We start from the raw sequence: 22,836 nt of genomic DNA on the forward strand, positions 1-22,836 counted from the left end.
ACGGAATCTGTATCTGATATGTACTGGTATCGCGTTGAGGGGTGTCCATATCTATCGAGTACATTGAGCTTCTCTATCTCAGCGATCAGTCGAGTCAATACGACAAGCGGTCCCCCGGGGATTTAGCAGCGGATCGTATCGGATAGACAGATGAATGGTCGGATCTAGCTTGACAGGTCAGTACACTGTCTACTTGGCTCGCCGAGCGTCAGGGAGGTCACAGGTGAGCGACGGGGAACAAAGCTGACTTGCCCATATCCACAAGGCGTACATATCTATCACATAGCCCTGACTGTATTGACTGCCCCGCCTGCGCTTGGTGACCCCTGCTTGCCAGATCGCGCAGACATCTCCGCCGCCGCCGAAATTCCGCCTTCCCGCCAGCACTGACCCGACATGACGAGTGTGACCTGGAGGTCGATGGCTACTAAGCTGAATAGGTTGCGAGGCCGGTCGGAGTCCGCAAGACGGGGCGAGCTCCTCAGCCGATGTATATTTGATGGAGGAAGTTGGGAAGTGCCGAGCAAGATGGCTGGAGGGGTATCATGGCGATCTGCGCTTTGTGTTCGATAGACAAAGGCGGAAGGATTGGGGAGCTAGCGGGTAGGTAAAAGCTGATGAGGACTGGAGGTCAGCAATCTGCCCACCGCGATCGCTGGAATCGAGATAGATCAAATGCTCACCTGGCTGCAATTGGCCCGTGCCACTGTCCTGATCCCTCTTTCTTCCAGCCGACAATACCAGATGCTTTACACCACACTTCTCGAAAGCCTCTCCGCCCATCGCAACTCATCCCCGGACCAATCTACGGCACAACCCGCTCCTCTGCCCGACAATGCGACAACGCCCGCCTATCCTCCTTCTCCGCCTCCCCATCTTCTGCCGGCGGTAGGTGAGAGCAATCAAAGATCCCTCCGCAGCATTCTGCATCGTACGATACCTCCACCGCCGGCGTAGCGCGTTCCACATCTGGACGCGGAGGTACTGGATTGGGATGAGGGGGCTCAGGCTGGGAGTCGACAGGTGGGAGAGAGGAACAGTCGATTATGCCAGCGCAGCAGGTGGGGTCGTAGACTTCCATACTGAGTGAGGAGTCTATGTCGAGGGAGGGAGGGTGAAGAGAAGAGGAGGAGGGGGAGGGGTATTGAGGTGGATGGCCGGTCATGTGGGTGGTATTGAGCCTGTCGGAACCGGACGTGGGGTTCTCGGACCGTGAGCCGCCTGCGTTGTGGTTATGATAGGAAGTCGGACCAGATCTCGACGGTGAGCAATCCCCGTCTAGCTGATTGACAGCGTCGAGCGCCTTGAGGAGGTGTTGGCGGATATTCACGACGGACCGGCCGAGCTGATCATCCCCTCGAGCGTTCCCAAGCCGAGCTTCCCGCAATTCCGCGCGGAGAGAATCATTTTCGGCTCTTAGTCTCTCTAACTCCTCCTCGAGTGATTCCTGATAGTCAGCTAGTGCCCTATTGCGCGTCGAGCTGAGAATACTCGAAGGGGGATTCAAGGTGGAGGAGCTGAGCAATATCGCTCGGAGGACACCGAAAGCACTCACTATCCGGGCTGCTTTTCTCGCTCTATAATCCCTCTGCTGAGCAAGCGCTCTGGATGGCGGTATAGTCTTATCGATGGATCTACCTCTTGTCATGATAAGAATAGTTGAGGAAGTATAGACGAGAGAGCAGATCCGTCTTTGGCTGGGTGGCGGCAGGTCCGTGCGTCTGAAACAGCTTGATTGGTGGCGGCCGAAAGTGGCGGCGGCCTTGTCAGTTCGCACGTTGGAGCCATGACCGACTTGCCTACACCTACGGTCCAGCTTCATGGTCCTTCGTTTCGCGCAAATAGAGTCTTCAAAGGTCCTCCGATACTGTGGGATTCCTCATACGCGCTTCAGCACTGTACGATTTTGCGCGCCAGTGGCGACTGAGTGGCGATGCTGACGCATCTGTGCTCTAGCGAGTGGACACGACTTTGCCACCCGCCCGGCTTGCTTTGCTGTAGCGCATGTAGAGTCATGAATCCCTGACGCTCTCCAGTCCTAGAGAGAGATCAGAGTGAATAGGGTAGCAAAGCGGAAAGGCCAGAGTAAGATCACAGTACTACATGATGATGCATGTGCTTTGGGACCGCACCCCTGGGATCCTAACCCAATTGACCACAATTCGACTCTGTCCGTCTTTTCGCCCTGCCATGACGCCACACGGAGATCACCCTACCACTCCCCATGAAGGGTGCACCTTCCGCCTACGTACCTCGGCTCCGGCTGCAGGGTCTCCGTCTCGCACCCGGAGCATGGTGGGGGATCCTCCCGAACACTCCCGGCTGTCGCCGTTGTAACAGCCGTTGTCTCTGGAGTCTGTGTGGCTGCCTCGTTGCAGCGAGTGGTAGCGGGTCCAGATCCTCTCAAGTAGGTTCGGACCGAGACCATAACGGGAATCTCGCCTGCACCACCTTCGGACACGCCGAGAATTTGATAACTCGCACCATTCCCTCTCACCAACCAGCCGCGATTCTTGCCCTCCTCGATGCAGTCGATGGGCCCCGTTGATTCGTTGCTGCTAATGATCAGAAGAGTATTCAGGTGTTTGTCAATCAGAGAGGCAATGTCGAGCGAGAGAAGATGAATGTATGAAGGCAAAATTGGAAGTGGCGAGGGGATCCTTTTTGGCGCACATCGTGGCTCATCCATTGTTCTGGCTGGCGAATGGCGCCTTGCAGGCTGGACTTAGGCCTTCCTTTCATGTCCTACTCCACGTCGATAGGCTCGAAGGGGAAGCACTGGTGATCGAAATCGTCTTCACTCTCACTCGACGACATCTTGGGGTCCGCCCTCCGGGTCCGCCCTCCTTTCATGTTTTGCATTGCCAATCTGAGGGTGGCAAGTGAGCCGTTTGACTGTTCTGTCACTTCGGTGGGTGATTCTGGTGACATCTCTGCGACCGAACGTCTCTGACGTTGTATCCGGTGCAGGCTGCAGGGGACGAGCGATATAAAGCCAAAGATGACAGATGATAGAGTGGACAAGGAGGACAAGAGTGAAATAATGCCCAGCCTCTAGAGAGCATGTTCCCCGCTAAGAGCCAGATATCTCGCTCGCGGGCGAAGCATAAAACGCCTTTGACTCCATGCCCTTCCGTTCAGCGTCACTACTTTTTTATACGACACTCCCCCTTGTCAATGTACTGGGCCTGATACAGACGAGAGGTTTAGATTCTTGACCACCGGTCCTGCATGGAGTTTAGGCTACCGCAGCCCCTGAGTAGTCACTCAATAACATGTCGCCACACCGCGAACCGGCTGAATTAAAAGAGCTTAACGATGTCATTATTGTAAGACAACAAATTAGCGGTCGGGACAGTGAGTCGTTGCACTGCTTCAAATTCGTCAAAGGGGCACCAGTAGTGCAAAATCTGAGACGCCGCCACGTTGGTCTCTACCCCTGTAGTATCATTTAGCGCTTCCTTTATCACCAACGGCGCAATCTAGGCAGGAGAGGCCAGAGGATCTGGGCGGGTCGAGTCCCCTTATCAACTAGACTGGGTCCCCTACTTCTCTCGATTCTACATATCGCCCGCCACTACTCCCCCCTTTGTCACAACCCAGACCCTACAGCTCCACCTACGAACAATACATCTCGTGATACGACATGGACAGCTCCTCGCACAGCGCAACGAGCCAGTCGAGTGCACGGCCCAATTCCCCCGCGGAGTCTCCCTTCTTCTCATGAACGCCCATCCCAATCAACTGGCGGCAGATGAAGAGCGAGTGGCGTCCTGTGTGATCCATGATTACGCACAGTTTCGGGCCCTCTCAAGCTCCGGAAGCACCGCGGTCTACCTCAATCCGCGTCTGTACATCGCCGACGGGATTCCCGATGCGGTTCCACAGCTACTCTGCAGGTACCAGTGCAGCGAAGAGTCGCGAGATCGATTTGAGACGGGGCTACGCAAGAACTTGGCCAGGGCCCTTCGAAGGAGTCGTGAGAAGTCCGACCGAATGACTGTGGAGCCGACGGTCGCACTGTCTGGCGAGGAAGACATCTACAAGCGATTGGCAGGGCTATCACTCACGGCAAAGGATCTTGCGATGTACTACCGCAAGATGGGCTGGGAGGCGTCTCGCCTGGAGCCGGTACGTTTTGGTGCGCACACTGACGAATGGACACACGACCTTGACGGTCCAAGCGAGACGATGGCTTCAGGTTATCCCGTCCTCCGGGAGTTCTACGTTCGTGACGAGGAGAGGCCCATGTGCGTGCTTGATGACGAGGCTGGGAGGCCCCTGTACACGTCTGTCATCGAAGTTTCTCGAAGTGGGAATCGGCGAGGCCACGGTGCAAGGGTACAAGGGCCAAGCATGGAGTGGAATACGATCGAAGGCCTACTGCGCAGCAGTGACGGGAGAACCTGTTTGATCTGTGAACCTCAAGCCCGACTGGAGGCCGCCATTCGAGCCATCAGTACCCCTTCTACGACGTCGACCGGAGTGGCCTGCGCTCAGCACTCTGGATTGGAGGGATCAGAGACGAACGACCTGCTTTCCCTGCCGCCGCAGCTGTTCCCTTCAGCTTTGAGTGCGCTCACGGATGGTTACGGGCACTCTTGCGCTCGGCAGTTGCAGCTGCTCCGCGAGGATGCGGACGCCATCGCCTCCGTCGAAGGCTACTCGGTCAAGCGCACCGCCTTACCCTCCTTGAATCTACATCACCTCATTCCGGCTGATGCGAGACGTCAACTCGACTCAGGCCTTGTTTTCACCGACCTGGACACCGTACAGTCAGCCTACGTCTCCAACTGATCTCCCACTTATTCATTGTGTATTCTGAGTATTTTCAAGGATAGATGCGAGCGAGGTGTATATAGCGGTAACTTATTGTGAATAAATGCAACATTATGTGAGGACTTTTGGACTCCCCCGAGGTCGGTAGCAGCTCGAAGTGGCTTCTGGCTTGCACTGCTCCGAACTCTCCGATTTTAGGCGGGGCTCCCCAGTCACGCTCGGTCAAGCGACCCCTAAGGCAGTACCGTATGAGTAAGTGAGTGAGCGGATAACGCCCCATCAGCTTGAAGTGAATCACGCGGCCAACGAGGCGGTGGTGCCGAATCCCGATTGCTGATTGTCGGGCGGACTACATGTGGGGTACCTGGGATGATGTAAGATGATGTGAGATGTATCATATTGGCGTTGGTAGTATCGTCAGCAGGTGAGAGAGCCCAGCATGAAGGATTTAATCTTGAACGAGAAACAGCGAGATTATAAGGTGTTCCTAAACATTTGACGTGGCTTGCAATCACAAGCGTCAGAATACAGTGACGTATAGGTCTACTTTGCGCTGACCGACGGCAGCGCTCGTTTCCGAAGCCATCGTCAGCTCTGACAATGCTCAGACCGATGATTAGACTTGTCTTGGGCAAGGTTAAGGCTCGGCGCGCATAGCTAGTGGATATGAGCGCCGTATGTCAATTGAGACAGCTGCTTCAGTGACATCAGTGGACCACATGTCGGCCTCCCTTCACTAGCTCGCCAGTCAGTCGGCCAGTGTAGATCACAAGATGCATTTCTTCTTGACTGTCTGATATGAGTATCGCCCCAATAGACATCCTTGCTCTTCGCTGATCCCTACGTCCCTTCCCAACTAGTATGGCAATCCCCCATCTCCCCCGCCCCCCGCCTCATCCAGATCCATATAGCTCACCCTCCCTCTCTTCGCCCTCGGATCCTCAGCCCCAGGTGGCGGCGGAGGAAGTGGCTCCCTCGCCACCGGTCCCGGGCCCCTCCCACCCGAACCTCCTCCTCCCGGTGCCGCACCACCCGCGAACCCTCCCATCCGGCCTGCGAGCTCCCTCCCCGGGTTACCCATCCCCATGGCCCCAGCCGCGGCTCCACTGCCCGCCATCTGCGCCATCATCGCCTGCTGCATCTGCATCATCATCATCATCATTTGCTGCTGCTGTTGCTGTTGGCTGAGATTGCCGCCAGCGGCGATCGCGGCGGGGTTGAAGGCGGTCGCGCCGAGAAGAGGGGCGGAGCCGGCCATGGGCGGGAGTGCGTCGTCGATAGCGGCAGGGACTTGGAGGGTGGGCTGAAGGTGTTGAGGGTCGAGGACAAAGTTGTTGAAGGTGGTGTACTGCAAGTCAGCTAAGATTCCGAGGCGGAGATGATCTCCTCGACGCGCCCTCCATTCGTCTCCCTCAACTTGGTAACTTCATCCGCGGTCGTCAAAGTTCCGTGATCTCACTCTGCCAGTCCTCAAACCTCCCCTACAGCCCATCTGCTCCACCCCGAGCCGATTCAGAGATACAACTCACCTCATCCAACCTCGCCTGCACCGTCTCCCCATGCTTGACAACGATATGCTTCATGACAAACTCGGGCGCCTTGAAGAGCTTGTTGCACTCTTTACAGCGGTACTTGTGCGTCTCCTCTTGCTTGATCATCGGCGCGGTGAGGCGTTTGGTCTCTCTGCGAAAGGTCAGCTGCACTCCCGAACACGCTCTCGAACCCCAGCCCCATCTCCTGCGCTGTTCTCCCTCGCCACCCCATATCCGAGCTAGCCTCCCCTCTCCCACTCCGCACGGGGCCGTAGCCGAGCCGAATGAAAGCAAACTCACTCTTCCATATCCTTCCCTCCATACTCCACCACATCCACTTCACCTACCATCGGCCCCAACTTGTAATCCAGATACTCCTCCCACCGCTCCTCCTGACTCTGTCCCCTTCCCCTTCCTCGCTCCCTATTGCTCTTACTCTCCCCCTCCCTCCTCCCCGAGACATCCACACCGGCCGCACCTGAACCCACCCCAGCGCCGGTCCCAGCGCCGGCATCCCGCCGGTCCCTATCCTCCATATCCACCTCCTCGCCCGCCTTCTCCAACTCGGCCCGCAGATCCCCATTCCCATCTTCGCCATTCCCCTCGCCCATCTTGGTATCTTCCGGTAAGGTGTCGAGATCGTCTTTGGGCGGGATGGGGAGCCGGACGTGGCCTACGCATTTACGCTGCAGCTCCTCGGCGAAGCACATGGGGGCGACGCAGTAGTAGCATGTAGAAAGGCCGTTTCGGAGGTACGAGATCCAGTGGTCCAGAATGAGCTTGGCCTGAGGGTCAGCCAAGATCTTTGAGCGCAGCAACAATGCTTGTCTCCAATAGCCCTACACAGCTTCACCAAGCTGAAGATAAGATACTCACCCTCTTGATCTTTCCTTCCTCACTCCGTCCCTCCTCCTCACCCGCCAACCCCTCCTTGCCCAGCACCCTCCGAATAGTCTCCTCAACAACCTCCGATCCCCTCTCCTTCATCCCCTCTCCCTTCTTGTCCCCATCCCCTCCCTCCATCTTGATATCCCCCTCCTTCCCCTCCGTCTCCCCCTTGACTTCCTCTGCTGGCTGGACCAGATTCTCCTCCAACTTGATAGCGAGCGCCTTGGCCGCTTCGCCATCCTTGACGAGCCGGTCGAGGGTGCTGGCTACAGCAGGAGCGGTCCGAACACGACCGACAGTCGCAGCGGTATTGACGCCCATGTGGAATGTAAAGTTGTCGATCTGAAAAAGTCAGCTTCTGGCCTGCGCTGCACCGCGGCTACAAGAGCTCACCTTGGACTCGTCCAACTTCTTGACCACCTTGGCTACATCCACTCCGTCGGCGTACTGCGCCCACGCGACGCGGTGGAAGGCCTTCTTGACGCTCGGCTCAGTCAGCGCGAGGTACTGGAATCCATCACACGAGGCGAAGAGCTAAGATATCAGCTCTGCTGCATACACTTGGCGTTGGTCTGTAGATTACTTACCTGCTCGAGATCCTTCCTGCTGATGGTCGGCGGAACAGACTTTACAAACACCTGATTCGGCTTGGGCGGGACTTCCAACTTTCCAGACTCGTCCGCTCCCGTCGCGCCCAGGACACGATCAAGACCTTCAGGTTCTTCCAGCTCCGAGTAGCGGCGAGTACCGGAGGACTGCTTGACATCGTCATCTGATGGTCAGCTAATCATCCCTGGCAAAGTTGTAGATGGGAAAGACATACCGGTCTGATCGAAAGACACCGAGTCAAATTTCCCAGCTTTGAGATCCCCGAGGTACGCCTGCACAGTGGGTACCCGGCCTTGGCGCTGCACCCGCTTACGCTCGGCCTCATCCTCGGGGAGATGCGAGTATCGCTCGGTGAACCAAGGCGAGGTCCGGTGCATCAGGTAGAGGGAGTACAGCTGCTGGGTGAGCCTGGGCTGCGATCGGTGCTGGCCTAGAAGCCGACGTACCTGCCGACTAGTATACTCTTTACGGTACCGCTCGTACCTCTTCCCCATACCCACTCGCTCTTTCCCGACGTCTCCCAGACCATCGTCTATACCCGCCTTGTACCGCCTAAACTCCTCTTCGTCCGCTTTGGCGGTCGAGGGGTGAGTGACCCGGAACCAGTCGGCGAACTGCTTGAAGCCGAGTTGATGCGGGAGAGACGCGGGGTCAGGGAGGGCCATACCCTGCGGCTCGGGCGAGAATCGGCGCGGACGGTGCGAGGCGTACGAGGGAGATGGAGAGCGGCGGCGCTTGGGGCGGTCTAGCAATCAGCACAAGCACACGGAGCAAAGAGGTGACGGAGAAATGGTCGGATCGTAGCAACAGCATGTATCCTCTCGAGCTGTGCCACGGCTTTACTTCCCCCATTATGCCGCTACATCTCCCTTAAACCTAGCTCTCCCCATGTCCACGCATAACTGGTCCCGATCGCCTAAGCAGCATATCGTACTCACCAAAGTCCTCTTCCCAATGCGGAGGTGGCCTCCTTCCCCGGCCTTCCCCCCTCATCTCCCTTTCCCTCTCATACTCTCTCGAGTCCCATTCTCTCCCTCCGCCTCCTGGCCCACCCTGGTAATCTCTCTCTCGCATAGGCAGCGGCTCCCTCTCTCTCGGTGGCATCGGCAGCGGTTCCCGCTCCCTCTCCCTGTCTCTCTCCCTATCTCTTGGCGGAAGCGGCTCTCTTTCCCGCTCTCTCGGTGCGGGGATATACCTATCTCCCCCTCCCATCGCTCCACCGCCAGTAGGTGCAGACCCAACAGCGAGAAGTTCGGGATCGTGTCTGTTGGGCAAAGGAGCAAAGTTAGACCGGCTGAAGCGGTCTCGTTCGGGCTCGTGTCGAGGTGGAGGTGGGGGCGAGCGCGACATGTCGGTCGACCTGATGGATCAGCTCCGGCTCCACACCGAGAACCATGCGATTGTGACTTACCTTTTGAGCGATAGATGATGATCTGAAGAAGGGAGAGTGGATGTCGTTCAAGGAACACTGAGATCTGTTCAGGTCAAGGCGGTCGAATATCGAGTTGTAGGGTATCATCGGAATCGTCGTAAAGTCGGTAAATCGGAGCGGTAGAAGACGATGGTAAGCAAGACATTTCTGATATAGTAGCAGATGGAGGAGTCAAGCTGTACCTTTTGTCTAGTTGTCCTGTATCCCTCTTATAAGAGCAGGATAAAGAGCAAGAGAGAGCGAGAGGGAGATGTGTGAGTAGGGCGAGTGCGGAGACAGCAAGGAGGGTGGGGAATTTGGTTCCGGATGTAGCACGTGGCGGTTTTGGCTGCAGGTGGGAGATGGCTTGGAGGTGCACATGATCAGCTTGTAAGGGCCCATGCATAGCTGTGCACATGATTGGCGTACCGTGAGGATGAGATGGCTGCTGATAGGGTGTTCCGAGTGGCCTCAGCCAGAAAGTGAATCGATGGTATGCAGTGCAAGCTGCAGTTCAGAGACCTCTGCCCGCCACCCAGCTCGTGCGACACGGTCTAGCGAGCAGCTCTTGTGCCTCTCCCGCCCCAAGAGCAGGGGCGGAAACGGGATAGCATCAATGAACTGATAGCAGCATCATCGGAGTGCTACAGCCACAGCCACGTTGATACCAAAACATGGCCGCCTGACCCTGGCCAAAAAGTACTCAGCCCGACCAGAGGATGACGACATGATGAGTCCCCGCCCCACCTACCTCAGGTCCATCATTATCGGTTCAGAAAGTATTCCACCGCTCTGACCTGCTTCGCAGCCTTCCTCGCACAGACATGAGAACTGCGCCCAAAGCTGCATTCCCACTGCAGGCAGGACCAGCGGAGGTTTCGCTGCAACGCAGTCTCTCTGGTTCGTGCCAACATGGATGTAAGACTAGGTGGGGGCGGTGGTTATCGATGCAACGCTTTGCTCCCAGTCCCATTCCACCGTCTCGTGAGCCATTGGCTACTCTGCATGTCGATCAGGACGACTTCTTGGAGCGAGAACACCATGAACGTGGCACCGATCACTAAATATCTATCCGCCTGGTCCGACGGTTTACTCCGCCTGCCACACCTCAGTGGATCTAAACAGCTCCGGTCAGCCTGTATCAGCTGACGATACTCTCTCAGCTGTGCTGTATGAGCAGATCTACAGGCGGCGGCTGCCAATGTCTAGCTTGTGGCGCTCCCGCCACCGACCTGCCTGCCACCTTGGCGCCACTTTCCACCCGGAATCTAATTTCGGTCGTCGTCACCGTGCGCGACTTGTCTTTGCGCGTACTCTACTTGTTTTGGTCTGTCTGTCTCCAGCCATCTCTTTCCAGCTATAGACTATATATCTAGAGGCTGTACATACACCCCAGCTCCAGCTTCTTCCCATCATCCTCACAGAGACAAGTATACCTACTTGACATCCATCCTCATCGCCCACCCAAAACTCTCACCGTATCTACCGGAAATCTAGTATCCCAAATATGGCTGTGAGTATACCTTCATCCACCCTCCCTCCCTTGACCCAGCCGATGAGCTTCGCTGACTCCTAGACTGTAGCAAAAGACCACCTCTCCGGTCACCCGGGTCACCTGTACGTCTAAGTCCCCCCTCAAACTTCTTCTCGAGCCAGCAGCCCCACCCGCTCGGCCCGCCTCCTCCCTCTTACTCTCGCTCCTTTGACCAAAGCTAATCCTACAGCGACGCCGCCCAAGAATCCGCCCTCGCCCAGTTCCGGCAAGAACTCCTCGCCGAGGGCTTGATCCCAGCGGACCACGCCGAGCTGACCGCCCGGATCAAGTATGACCGGTTCGACGACGCGACCCTCCTTCGGTTCTTGAGGGCTCGCAAGTTTGACCTCCCCAAGGCAAAGCAGATGTGGGCGGCGAATGAGAAGTGGAGGAAGGAGTTTGGAGCGGATGACATTGCTGCGTGAGTCTGTTTCTTGGCTTGTGTGCTTCATGGGGGATCGTGCGTGGGATGGAGTGTGTTGTGGCGGGTGAGGTCTGTGCGGTATGTCCTGGGACCTGGGCGGCTTCTTTGAGTACAGAGGGGCTTGGAATGGGGATGTGTAGAGGGGGCGGGGGAGTATTTCGTCCCTGAGGAGGCTGGATCCTGCTTCCAGCCACCCCTATTAGGTTGTTTCGTCAGGGTGGCTGTATAGACTTGAGGATGGGGTTGGTACATCGCGGCCGAAGGCTCTGTTGGTCCTATCTCGTTGGAGACGTGCGGAGCTCAATGGGCGGAGCAGAGAGCATGGTGGACGCGATGCAGGGGTCTTGCGGTTTCCCTCTTCGCCGACTCCGAGCCAGATCAATCTTGACCTTGTCTGTCCAAGCATCTCTTTGAGCTCTCTGCTGACCCTCAGCAACGGCTACGACTACCACGAAGGCGCCGACGTCAATAAGTACTATCCCCAATTCTACCACAAGACGGACAAAGAAGGCCGCCCCATCTATATCGAGCAGCTCGGCAAGCTCGACTACAACAAGCTCTACGCGCTCACCACCCAAGAGCGCCAGCTCAGGCACCTCGTCGATCAGTACGAGCGCTTCTTTAGGGACAGGCTGCCGGCTTGCTCCAAGACGAGCGGACACCTCGTTGAGACGAGTTGCACGATCCTCGATTTGCACAATGCCGGCGTGTCGACTTTCTATAAGGGTGAGTTGGCTCTCTATATGTTCATGCTGTCTGCGGGGAGGGAGGAGGGAGATGTAGAGGATATGGGTGGTGGTGGCAGGGTTTAGATCTGCTGTAGGTCGACGTATGGCGGCATGGCGGAGGGGGCGGGAGAGGAGCACAAGCTCCAGGCTCTGGAGCTGTCGGGAGGCAGAGATGTTCGAGAGGCTGGAACGGCGTTCTGCGTCCCGCGGGAGGAGATCTGGGGTAACCACGGAGGCAGAAAGAACGATGGGGATGGGGAGTCCAGACGAGGGAGTGAGGCGAGGGGCGGGATGAGAAGGACCAGGCGGACATGAGAGCTGCGGTGCCGGCCTGGAATGGCAGCTCATAGTGATAAGCGAGGGCTGGCTGATCCCGATGCGCGTTCCGGTTGGACCTGACGATCTCATCTCGCTTGTGTCTCTTTGAAACAACTGGACTATCCATCAAAGAGCTTCAGCTGATATGCCAGTCAAGGACTACGTCTCTGCTGCTTCCGCTATCGGACAGAACAACTGTGAGTCTATCTTAGCAGATCAATCAGTCGTAAAGGGCACTTGGCTAACCTTGCAGACGTGAGCTACTCCCCTGATTCTGCCGACTCGTCTTCCCCTCTTCTCACTTCACTCCATGTCTTGTCCTAGCTGACCCCTCAGCCCGAGACCATGGGTCACATGTTCATCGTCAACGCTCCCTACCTCTTCTCGACCGTCTGGTCATTCGTCAAGCCCTGGCTTGACGAGGCCACCGTCCGCAAGATCCATATCCTCGGCAAGGGGTTCAAGACAGAGCTCCAGCAGTATATCGACCCCGCCAACCTTCCTTCGGACCTCGGAGGGAGCTGCAAGTGCGCGGGAGGGTGTAGCTTGAGCGACGCGGGACCATGGAACGAGGTCGCGCAGGCGTAGAGCGTAGATGAGGGGTCGGGCTCCAGGGGTAATGGGGTGCTACGAGTTTGAGTTTGACTTAATATGCATTGCTGTGTCGTCTCGGTACAGGACGCGGAGTCTCCATGCGCGAACACTGAGCTCCTGCCTCCTAAGGCTGCTAGCTGGTACACCGTCGCTGGTCCCCACCTTGCCCCACCTTACACCTAGGCCGGTTACTCGGCTTTGGCCGGCCCGAGCCAACTCAACCTGAACTCCATCAAGCTCTCCTCTCGTCTTTACATCTTCCACATTGTCATCATGGTCCGCACTGTGAAGCTCAACGACGGCACTAGCGTGCCCGCTATGGGCTGGGGGTATGTCTCTGTCTGAGATGTGTACAAGAAAGCAGCTGACCTCTTAGAAACATGGGCGGAAAAGAGAAAGCGCTCAACTCTGGCGCCGTCGCCCTTCGAGCGGGTATCAAGCATATCGACAGCGCGCAGATATACCGCACAGAAGCGGAGGTAATGGGTGCTATCAACGCGGCGGGGATGAAGCGGGAGGATGTGTATATCACAACAAAGGGTGAGCTGGACTCGCCAGTCGAGGAAACAGGGTGGGCGAGCTGATCCACCTAGTTTTCAACATGCCCAGTAGGTCTGCAATCCTGTCTCATCTAAAGACCATGTAGCCTGCTGACTTATAGATACACCAAAGCTGCACTCTCAGCAAGATCTCCGTACATCCGTCAAGCGATCATTATCCGAGCTCGGCTGCATCCCCAACCTGCTACTCGTCCACAACCCGCACATCCCCGCTGAAGGCCAGCTGGCCGAGTTCTGGGGCTGGCTTGAGGAGCTCGTGGAGGATGGGACGCTCAAGGGGTGCTCTTTGGGAGTCAGCAACTTTAGGCCGGTGGATCTGGAGGAGGTGATGCGGGTTGCCAAGATCAAGCCGGTCGTCAATCGTGGGTCCTCTTTCTCCCCCTCTTTTCCTCCTGTTCTTGGCCCCCTTCGTACTCGCCAGCTCTGGTACCCTCTCAACCTCTTGACCTTTGTCCTCCCTCCGTCATCTGTCCCCTCCCTATCATACGCGACGTCTGATATACTCCTCAAAATACAACCTGGTGCTCCTGGCCCTTCCCCAATCTTTCCGCCTCGCCCTCTGCGCCCTTGATCTTGACAGGAATACGCTGATGTCCAGAAATCGAGTATCACCCCTACGTCATGACCCACGTCGCACCTCTCATCGCCCTTCACAAGCAGCACAACATCATCACCCAAGCCTACGCCTCTCTCGCGCCGACCACGCGGCATCCCACAGGCGGACCCCTCAAGCCCATCCTCGAGCGTATCGCCGCAGAGCTCACGAAAGAGTCAGGTGTCGAGGTGGACTCATCAGGCGTGCTGCTGCTGTGGATCATGACAAGGGGTGGGGTGTGCATCACCTCTTCCAGCTCGGAAGAGAGGATCAAGAAGATGGCGGCGCTGGAGAAGGTCAGGGATCTGAATGAGGCGGAAATGGGGGAGATTGATGCTGCTGGGGGGAAGGTGCACTTCAGGCAATGGGTACGTCAGAACTCTAGTCTAGTACGGTGAGGAAGACTTGGAGCTGATATGCAGGACGAGCATCTTACCACGGACTTCCCCAGTCCTGATCTGCCGTCCGATTTTTAGCAAGGCGATCGATCGTAGGGACGTTTGAACCAGCGCCGCACATAAGCGCACAGGAACCACATTCAAGGTACTGATGGATGTCCTGATCTTCTAGCCTGACCTGATCCTCTAGCATCCTCTAGCCCTCTCCAGTGATGATGCCATACTCACTGATCAGTCCCGCTCCATGCGACTAATCTGCTCAAACGCGTTTCGAACTTACATCCTTTTTCTGTCTCCCTTTGAGTTCCTGCAGCCCATTTTCTCCGTCCGACCTTGTCCCCCCTCGTCGCGCGATACCGAGACTCTTTCTCAATCGTACATTCTCACTCTTCTCCTATTGTCCTTCCCGAGGCCTTCTCAGAGATGGACATCTTCAAGAAGCAACCCAACATGTTCTACATGAGAGGAGATGACGACTCGGTGTAAGTCCATTGTCGCCCGGATGAGGCACCAGATCACTTGCCTGCTAGGAAATCGAAATCGGGGATACGCACTGACTTGAGCAGCAATGCCGTCCGACACATCAACACCTGCATCTCGACCGCCTGCTCATCACCCGGATTTGTTACAATTGTCACATCGGCTGACGCGCAAGCTCTGCTGGATTCCTGCCCTGCACCTCCTTCTGAGAACGAACAGGACTCGAGCAGTGGCGCTCATGCCCACCATCGAGCTGCACTGACCGAGTGCAAGCGACTGCTGACGGTCTATCCGAGGGTCCGCTGGGCACACCTCCGAAAGATTCTGAACATGTGAGAGCGCATTGACAATATGGGAAACTCACATCACTGACGGTTGATAGCATCTCAACCCACGGTGAGGATCTCAGCCTCCTGACTGATCCAGATGTCCTCATACCTTTCGGTCCCGAGGTGGATGTGAACTACATGATCTGCCTCGACTTTCGTGTGAAGACCAACGAGACCAAGGCATCCGAAACCCAGTTGGACGCCCGGACCACCGACACGGCAAAGACTGACGCTCCTGAGACTGAGACCCAGGCGAAGACTGCCGCCACCAATGCGGTCAAGGACAGCGCGCGTGAGATCCAGGCAAGGGCTGGCATCAACAAAAAGAGGAGGCGTCGGACTCGTCGTCGGGTCACGACTCCCGCGTCGGAGTCGGCCAGCATGCGCTGTTCAGCGACGAGCCAGATTCCAGCATTCGCATCCCAGGCATCCTCTGTCATTGACGAAACAGTGCCGTCTGACACTGATCCGACAATGCCCTCCGTTATCGATCCGAGCACCGATTGGTGGTTCCAAAAACGTCGCGGTCGCTCAACTCCATACTAGTTCTCGCGATCCTGAGGCTGCAGCTGATCGCAGAGGTGATATCGCCGGTCTGGCCCCGGGATCTCGCTTATTTGGATGGGGACGTATGTATATCTGGTCTTCCTGCGCATCTGCTCATGTCGCTTGCCACTGTCATCCTGTGCGCACTGATCTAGGTGTAGCTCACCCTCGGACCAATGTTAAAGTCCGCTCTGCTTGGCCAGATTCCCTGTAAGACCTCAGCGCCGGGAAATGTTAGCTCTTCTTCGGTCCTGCACCCATGCCAAAGCTCATATTGGACCTCGAGTTCATGCTGACTGCTGGAGCCTGCTCGCATCAGGGCAACATGTTACCCATGCACTGACACGGCCCACACAGTGAGACGGGACCAAGCCGAACACTATTGAATCCTCGCGTGGTATTGTGCGTGCCCAAGTGGGACAGCTGTTCCAGCGGACTTGATCTCTGATTGTCTGAACGAGCCGACAACTGCATTGAATGCTGCCTACAATTTTACATCTATCCCGTATCCGGACGACAACTACGACGATTCGACAGCAGGATCTACGCCTTCCCGACAGCTGCCGCACTTCCCCTCCTGACCTCAGATACCTTGTCTCAGTCCCACCAGAACTTGGCAAACCACCCTTTAGCACCCTTCGATGGAGTCGGCTCGTCCTCGGGGTTGGCCTCGGCGATGAGCATGAATTGGAGAACGGGGGATGTTTCGAGGGGGACAATCTTGGTCTTCTTGATGAACTTGTAACCGAAGTAGAAGACAAACATGAAGATTAAAGAGAAGTAGCTTGACATGAAGTCTGCTATATCCCAGTTGCCGGGAAGCTGTATATCAGCTATTGATCATCTCACCTAGAAGCAGAACTTACGAAGGAGTAGAAGCCACCGATGAGGATAAGGAAGGTCGACGCCCAGATGGTGATCTGAGAGAGCCAGTACCCACCGGGCGCCTTGTAGGGTAGCCTATCTGGGCTGACTCCCTGGACTTGCATCGCCTTGCGCATACGCCAGTTGCAGATACCGATGACGATCCAGATACAAAGTGTGTTGGACGAGTTGATGTTGGTGAGCCACTCGAACGCCTGAGATGCCCCGTCGGACCCGATGGCCATGAATGCGAGAAGTTGGAAGGATCCTTGGAAGATGACCGCGACGTAGGGGATACCGAAGCGGGAGATGCGCCTGAAGATTTTGGGCGCTTGACCCTCGAGGGCGAGAGCGTAGAGTGCCCGAGACCCGGTGAGCATCCCGTGGTTGCCCGAGCTCCAGGCGCTGGTGATGACGACGGCGTTGATGATGGAGGGGAGTGCCTTGACGCCGGCAGCCTGGGCAGCGAGGGTGAAGGGGGAGGTTTTGGCGGTACCAGAATTGCTGGCGATGGCAGGGAGATCGGAGGGGACGATCAGACCGACGACGAAGATGGTGAGGCAGTAAAAGACGACGACGCGGATGAAGACCTTCTTGGCGGCCTTGGGGATGTTACGACGGGGGTTCTTGGTCTCGGCGGCAGCGATGGCGAGGGTCTCGACCCCAGAGTATGAGTAGACTGCGTTGATGAGGGAGATGAAGAAGCCAGCCTGCTGATCAGCGCGGTCAATTGGCAAAGTGTAGACTCACCGCTTGACCCTTCGCCTCGCCAGGCCAATAGTACCCCTGTCCCCACGGCCCCGGATTCTGCCAGTACAGGAATCCAATACGCTCCTTCCCAGGGATACCGCCGAGATCGTAGATGAGGCCGAAGAGGATGAGACCGATGAGAAGGGCGATCTTGAGTAGGGCAAAGATGAATTCGACCTCGCCGTAGATGCGGATGAAGAAGAGGTTGGTAGCGAATGTCACGACTAGACGATCAGCTATAGTCTCTGATACGAGGAGAGTACTCACGAATGCAGATAGCGATCCAGATCCCAGGGTTGAGGTCACTCCAATAGCTGACAATAACCGCAACCGCTGTCCATTCTGCCGGGACCGACACTGCGCTACCGTAGAAGCACGACCATCCGATAGTGAAGCCCAGGGCGGGGTCGACAAACAGCTCGGCGTGGCGGACGAAGGCTCCAGAGACGGGAGCGAGAGCAGACATCTCGGCGATGGACCCCATGACGCACATGACAAGGCCGCCGATGACGGTGTAGACGATGAGAGCTCCGGCAGGACCGGTACGGCGGATAGTTCGACCCGAGCCGAGGAAGAGACCAGTACCGATAGCTCCGGCCAGCGCCATCATCTGAATAGTCAGCCCTTTGACTGCTTGGTATACCAGCGGACTCACCTGGACATGTCGCTGTTTGAGACCGCGGATGACCTTCTCCTCCCGTACTAGATTGGGATCGACCCCCTCCGGAATGTTGTCGTAGATCAGGCTCCCATCTTTGACCGCCCCCGACTCGAGCTCAGTGACGGGGCGCACATCTGCGGCGAAAACGTCCTTCTTCTCCTCGTCTGGCGGTGTCTCTGGGCGGAGAGTGGACATGTTTTGCTGGCGTATCGGTGTGCTGATGTGCTGGCGGTGAGTGATAGATCCTCAGACATGGATACGTCTTCAGTATATCAGTGCAGCATCCTGGAGGTCATCTTCACTCTCGCGTCGCTTGCAGCATACCATCAGCACGATAAGCTCTGACCCGTCGGCTGCTCGACCACATCCCTGCGCGGCTAGACAGAACAGCTGATAGAAAGGGCAAATGACGGGTAAGAGGAGACGGGACGACCTATTTATATCCCTTGCGCATTCCTCGAGATCTGCCCCAACTTGTCTTATCTCTGCCGCACTCCGGGTCCGCACCGGTCAAGGCATCGGATCGAGAAGCGCCACAGATCAAGCACGGCTCGAGCTTCATACAAAGTGCAGCGCTGGACAATGCTGAGCAATCTGACCATACGGCGCGGGGGAGGTAGGTCGTCGGCAACTTCGGACGCGAGCAAAATGAATGGGGTATCATACATTACATGTACTACAGCAGAGATCTCGATATGGTATTAGATAGATCGTGTATATGGCTTGCAGTCTGGTCGATAGAGGGCGAAAGTCGCAAGCAGCGCCTCACGTCGTGGTACCGCATCCCAGGAGGGTAGCAGTGTTGGAGCCCTATGCGATCAGCTATGTCCGCTATGAAGCTCAAGCGAAGAGACTCACGGGATAGTACCAGAAAGAGACGGCGATGATAAGGTACAGCATCATGAGGACCAGTCCCTCCATCCAGCTGATATGTCAGCTCTCGTCCTCTGCGATCTCACGTCGAGGGACTCACTTGGATCTGCCATCCGCGAGCGTCTGGTTGACGATCAAGACGGAGAGGAAGAGTACGATTGACTCGTACGGGTCGAAGAGCAATCTGTACGGAGTCAGCTAGGGCCAATAAGCAGCGAGAAACGACATGAAGTAGTGAAGCAACGGGGAGAGATGAGACTCACGTCATGGGTTTTCCGATCGTCCAAGCGAGGAGCTGAATGACGGGGATGACGAAGAGAGCGATCTGGATGGAGGAGCCGACCTTCTCTGTCAGCTCATGTCGCATGCAGACGAGGGTTCTGACTTACAGCTACGGAGATGGAAAGGTCCAGCTTGTCCTTGACCGAGACTGAAACAGCAGTGAAGTGCTCTGCGGCGTTACCGACCTGAGAGTCAGCTTGAATACTCAGCTCTGAAGGAAGCTATACGCACAATGGGCAGCAGGATCAGACCGACCCATTCCGCCGAGAGCGCTGGGTTTGACTCTACCAGTCCGTCGATACTGCTGACGAGGAACTCGGCAGTGACACCGACCAGTACGGTAACGATGAGAAGGACGATCTGCAGAGTCAGCTAGACGAATCATCGTGCGAAGGAGGACTCACGATTGTAGCCCAGATATTCATCTGAGGTTCCTCCTCGTCGTCATCGTCGCTGTCCTCGTTGCTGTTTTGACGGTGAGGCGGGACTTGGATCGGTCCATCATTGCCGGGGTGCCCATCAGTGTGAGGAGACTCGGTGGTAGTGCCGTTCGAGTCGACCGTGCGGGCTGACATCTCCTCGTCGTTCTTCTTGTTGCGGCGGAAGTGACGAATACGACCGGGCATGTTGGTGACGGCGGCAGGGTAGCGGGTAGAGGTGGAGAACTCCTCGTCCTCGTACAGAGACTATATGATGAGCTCAGTCCAGGATGATATGGTAGCTGTGCCCCCGTTGTGTAACGCTCGACCCAGTTCGACATCATGCTCCCCGTAGGCACCGCCATGTAGTCCTGCTGACGCTCTCGTAGCTCCTCAGGTCCGCCCAGCATCTCCCCTGCCGCACGCCACCCAGCGGGACACCCGTCTGACGGAGCCCGCTGCTCATTCTGCTACCCTGTCTGCCACGTCCGCCTCCCTCCCTCCCTTGACTCGCGCTACCTCCCCGTCATCAAGTATGGAAGAACTCACAGCATGCGTGAACATCTGGAACAAGAGATATCCAAGATACAGCACCAAAAGCAGAATTGCGACCGCATGACTCATCGCCAGCAGATCTTGACCCTCGACCGCGTCCGTCAGAGTCTGCTGGGTGCCGTTGGCAGTAGTGTTGATGGAGAAGTGGAATGCGGAAGGGATGAGAACGGCGATGACAGCTATGAGGAGGAGGGAGGCGTTGAGCTGAGCGGCGGTGGACTTGATGGTCTGCTCGGAGTAGCGGAAGCCGCCTGCGAAGAAGCACCTGAACATCAATGACCGCTCGCGCCGAGACAGAGTGGTGCTGAGAGAGAGGGATGAGGGGGCAGTGACTCACATTCCGAGCACGAGCAGGATGTTGGAGAGGATGGATCCGACCAGGGAGGACTGCACGACGGCCAGCTCACACTACTTCGTCAGCTTGAGCTCCTGCCATGATCACGCTGTCCGAGTAGACCCACCTTAATCAGCGCGAGGATGGCGACAATCAGCTCTACTGCATTGCCGAGGGTCGCGTTGAGAAGACCACCAAGCGTCTGACCCATGCGGAGAGCAGCCTCCTCGGTAGCGAATCCTAGCAACCCAGCTATACTATCAGCTTTGTCCCCTCAAGTCATAACCAGCTTCCCCATCGTAGTACTCGCTACTGTTTCCGCCTAATCGATGACCACACCATCTTGATCCACGACACAACGGTCTCGGACTGTAGCAGGATCCGCGCAGAACTCACCAAGAGGCATGATTGAAATGAAGGTAGTAACAAAGACGGCCGTGTCGGTGATCTTGGTATTGCCAGCGGATTTGACAAAGTGAAGGGCCCATCCTAGCAAGTCAGCTACCCCGGACCTTCTTGTGAGATGAACAATACTCACCGATAGGGATGAAGACGAGGAGGACATTGCTGCTGCATCAGCTCTGGATCCCAGCGCAGGATGGTTCAACATTAGTACTCACATCCAAGAGCTCAGGATCGCGGCCTTGAAGCTTCCCAGCCAGGTTGGCGCCTTGCCGACCTTCCTCTCCGGCGTCAACAGCCCCGTTGTCATCCTCCGCAGCAATCCAGGTTGTGGCCCTCCTTCCCCTCGTGATCCCATAGAGTCTCCGCGCCTCCCGCTCGAGCGGCGAGACTCGCCTGTCCCCCTTCGTGCTGGATCGTACTCGTCATTGGGCAGAGTGACTTGACGAGCAGGTCTACGTCGAGCTTGAGCGGTAGATGGGTCGGTAGATGGGATCTTCTCGGGCGAAGAAGTGCGGTTCAGACCTGCAGCGTTAGTCGGATCCACAATGTTTACTTCAAACGAATTGATGAGACCACTCACTTTCCGTCATTGCTGTGGGACGATACCTCTATGCGCGGAATCCGAGAGCGAAGTACTGTTGTGGAAGAGCGAGTAGTGAGCAGCGAGGTGAGATGAGAGTGAGAGTGGTGAAGGTATTGACGGAACATGTTGATGCGGGCTCCCCACCAAAACTGGCAAAGGACAGCCTCATGACGATGATCTATTTTTAGCAGTCCCCTCTGACAGTAGGTCGAGCGAGGAATGAGGCAGCTTCACTCTGCCCTCCTCGCATACAAGAGCATGCTGGCCTCACCTCGGCACCCCAGCGAGTCGTAGACACGCGATTTGATGAGACTGACCTCCGGGGAATCGAATCGTGATGTGAGCCGTGAGGACGTTGACCGCGGCGGGTTTGCTATTTTTCTTCCTCAAGAAAGTCAATCAAGTCTGGCCCGTCACCGCGCAGACGGCCCCCAGTATAGCTCCACGTCGAAGGTAAGCTGCGGTGTATAGGGGACATTGGGGTGGATTGACGGAGAAGTATAGCAGCTCACCTCGTCGCCGCTGACCAACCGACTGACTATGGTGAGACGCACGGGCTTGCACTGCATCCATCACCCTCCTCCAACATCTCGGCTTTAGCAGTGCATCTCGTCCAGCCTATAACTTGTTATGATGGCCTGAGCAGCTCGACGGGTTAGGGGGTGATTGAGCTGCATATGTATTGCTATGTAGATACAAGTGTTTCTATCAAGTTAGCTACTCATCACCCCGACTATCCTCCAACCTCCCACATCTTCGCCCTGCTCCTCAACAGCCCCAGCGCCATCCTCCGCAGCATGTACTCCCACCCTCCGTCCGATACCGCCTCCTTCCATCCCATCATCCTCTTCATCGTCCCCTTCTCCACCAGCCCGCCGGCCGAGAACACCAACGGTGAGAACCTCCCCATCCCTCCAGCTGCCGCCTTCGCCGTCTCTGCGTCCACCGTGAACAGGTACCGCTGCATCTGCCACATGGTCTTGTCCCATGGATTAGCATCTGCAGGCGGCGCCTCCGTCAACCTGCCCGCCCTCATCTGCCCGACCGACTTGTAGACCTTGTCGCCGAGGATAGAGTAAACCTTGACGTCATGCTCTGTCGTGGCGTTCCCTAGCCCGTCCGATCCCCAAACGAGCAGGTCGTTGCGTCGCTGGGAACCGTGGTCGGTTGTGAGGGGCTCGAGCTGCACTCTGGTACCGCTAACCGACCGTAGAGCGTCGGCGATGGCATTGACGATACCGTTGTGACGGACGATGGTGTACTGGGGCCTGGTAGCACCCCGGCAGACCTCGTCGTGTCCGAGCTCGACGGGAGAGGAGCAGTGGCGACAGGGGAGGAGGGGAGGAAGGAGGGTGCGGTAGTGGAGACCGCAGGAGAGTTCGAAG

The 22,836-nt window shown here is 56.7% G+C and overlaps 7 protein-coding genes across 7 annotated transcripts; 3 read left to right on the forward strand and 4 right to left on the reverse strand.

The window, feature by feature from the left end:
* Window positions 1–805: 805 nt before the first annotated feature.
* On the reverse strand, window positions 806–2,931 carry MKK02DRAFT_29876 (uncharacterized protein; the record flags this gene model as incomplete). The annotated part of the gene is made up of 4 exons (XM_053087932.1): window positions 806–1,447; window positions 1,556–1,805; window positions 2,253–2,558; window positions 2,780–2,931. The coding sequence occupies 4 exons, from the start codon at window positions 2,929–2,931 to the stop codon at window positions 806–808; spliced, it is 1,350 nt and encodes a 449-aa protein (XP_052949684.1).
* Window positions 2,932–3,723: 792 nt separating this feature from the next.
* On the forward strand, window positions 3,724–4,797 carry MKK02DRAFT_29877 (uncharacterized protein; the record flags this gene model as incomplete). The annotated part of the gene is made up of 1 exon (XM_053087933.1): window positions 3,724–4,797. The coding sequence occupies one exon, from the start codon at window positions 3,724–3,726 to the stop codon at window positions 4,795–4,797; it is 1,074 nt and encodes a 357-aa protein (XP_052949685.1).
* Window positions 4,798–5,635: 838 nt separating this feature from the next.
* Window positions 5,636–9,158, reverse strand: MKK02DRAFT_40238 (uncharacterized protein; the record flags this gene model as incomplete). The annotated part of the gene is made up of 9 exons (XM_053091020.1): window positions 5,636–6,127; window positions 6,309–6,462; window positions 6,612–7,096; window positions 7,188–7,541; window positions 7,593–7,733; window positions 7,787–7,971; window positions 8,023–8,203; window positions 8,255–8,553; window positions 8,747–9,158. The coding sequence occupies 9 exons, from the start codon at window positions 9,156–9,158 to the stop codon at window positions 5,636–5,638; spliced, it is 2,703 nt and encodes a 900-aa protein (XP_052949686.1).
* A 1,568-nt stretch (window positions 9,159–10,726) lies between these two features.
* On the forward strand, window positions 10,727–12,811 carry MKK02DRAFT_40239 (putative Sec14 protein; the record flags this gene model as incomplete). The annotated part of the gene is made up of 7 exons (XM_053091021.1): window positions 10,727–10,732; window positions 10,796–10,836; window positions 10,944–11,174; window positions 11,611–11,903; window positions 12,376–12,420; window positions 12,477–12,535; window positions 12,560–12,811. 7 exons carry the CDS (start codon window positions 10,727–10,729, stop codon window positions 12,809–12,811), a joined length of 927 nt encoding a protein of 308 aa, XP_052949687.1.
* Window positions 12,812–13,090: 279 nt separating this feature from the next.
* MKK02DRAFT_35173 (NADP-dependent oxidoreductase domain-containing protein) lies at window positions 13,091–14,448 on the forward strand (the record flags this gene model as incomplete). The annotated part of the gene is made up of 6 exons (XM_053089101.1): window positions 13,091–13,146; window positions 13,194–13,357; window positions 13,411–13,425; window positions 13,479–13,739; window positions 13,976–14,340; window positions 14,395–14,448. 6 exons carry the CDS (start codon window positions 13,091–13,093, stop codon window positions 14,446–14,448), a joined length of 915 nt encoding a protein of 304 aa, XP_052949688.1.
* A 1,874-nt stretch (window positions 14,449–16,322) lies between these two features.
* Window positions 16,323–18,195, reverse strand: MKK02DRAFT_19334 (amino acid permease/ SLC12A domain-containing protein; the record flags this gene model as incomplete). The annotated part of the gene is made up of 5 exons (XM_053086079.1): window positions 16,323–16,547; window positions 16,592–17,299; window positions 17,340–17,563; window positions 17,607–17,949; window positions 17,995–18,195. 5 exons carry the CDS (start codon window positions 18,193–18,195, stop codon window positions 16,323–16,325), a joined length of 1,701 nt encoding a protein of 566 aa, XP_052949689.1.
* Window positions 18,196–18,765: 570 nt separating this feature from the next.
* MKK02DRAFT_40243 (Sodium/calcium exchanger protein-domain-containing protein) lies at window positions 18,766–21,458 on the reverse strand (the record flags this gene model as incomplete). The annotated part of the gene is made up of 15 exons (XM_053091022.1): window positions 18,766–18,810; window positions 18,859–18,925; window positions 18,974–19,057; window positions 19,137–19,216; window positions 19,263–19,340; window positions 19,387–19,515; window positions 19,560–19,841; window positions 19,904–20,044; window positions 20,124–20,394; window positions 20,467–20,537; window positions 20,591–20,715; window positions 20,860–20,952; window positions 21,002–21,030; window positions 21,084–21,390; window positions 21,449–21,458. The coding sequence occupies 15 exons, from the start codon at window positions 21,456–21,458 to the stop codon at window positions 18,766–18,768; spliced, it is 1,812 nt and encodes a 603-aa protein (XP_052949690.1).
* Between the last annotated feature and the right edge of the window lie 1,378 nt (window positions 21,459–22,836).

The sequence above is a fragment of the Dioszegia hungarica genome, assembly GCF_025882075.1.
Source record: "Dioszegia hungarica strain PDD-24b-2 chromosome Unknown MKK02contig_2, whole genome shotgun sequence".
Lineage (NCBI taxonomy): Eukaryota > Fungi > Basidiomycota > Tremellomycetes > Tremellales > Bulleribasidiaceae > Dioszegia > Dioszegia hungarica.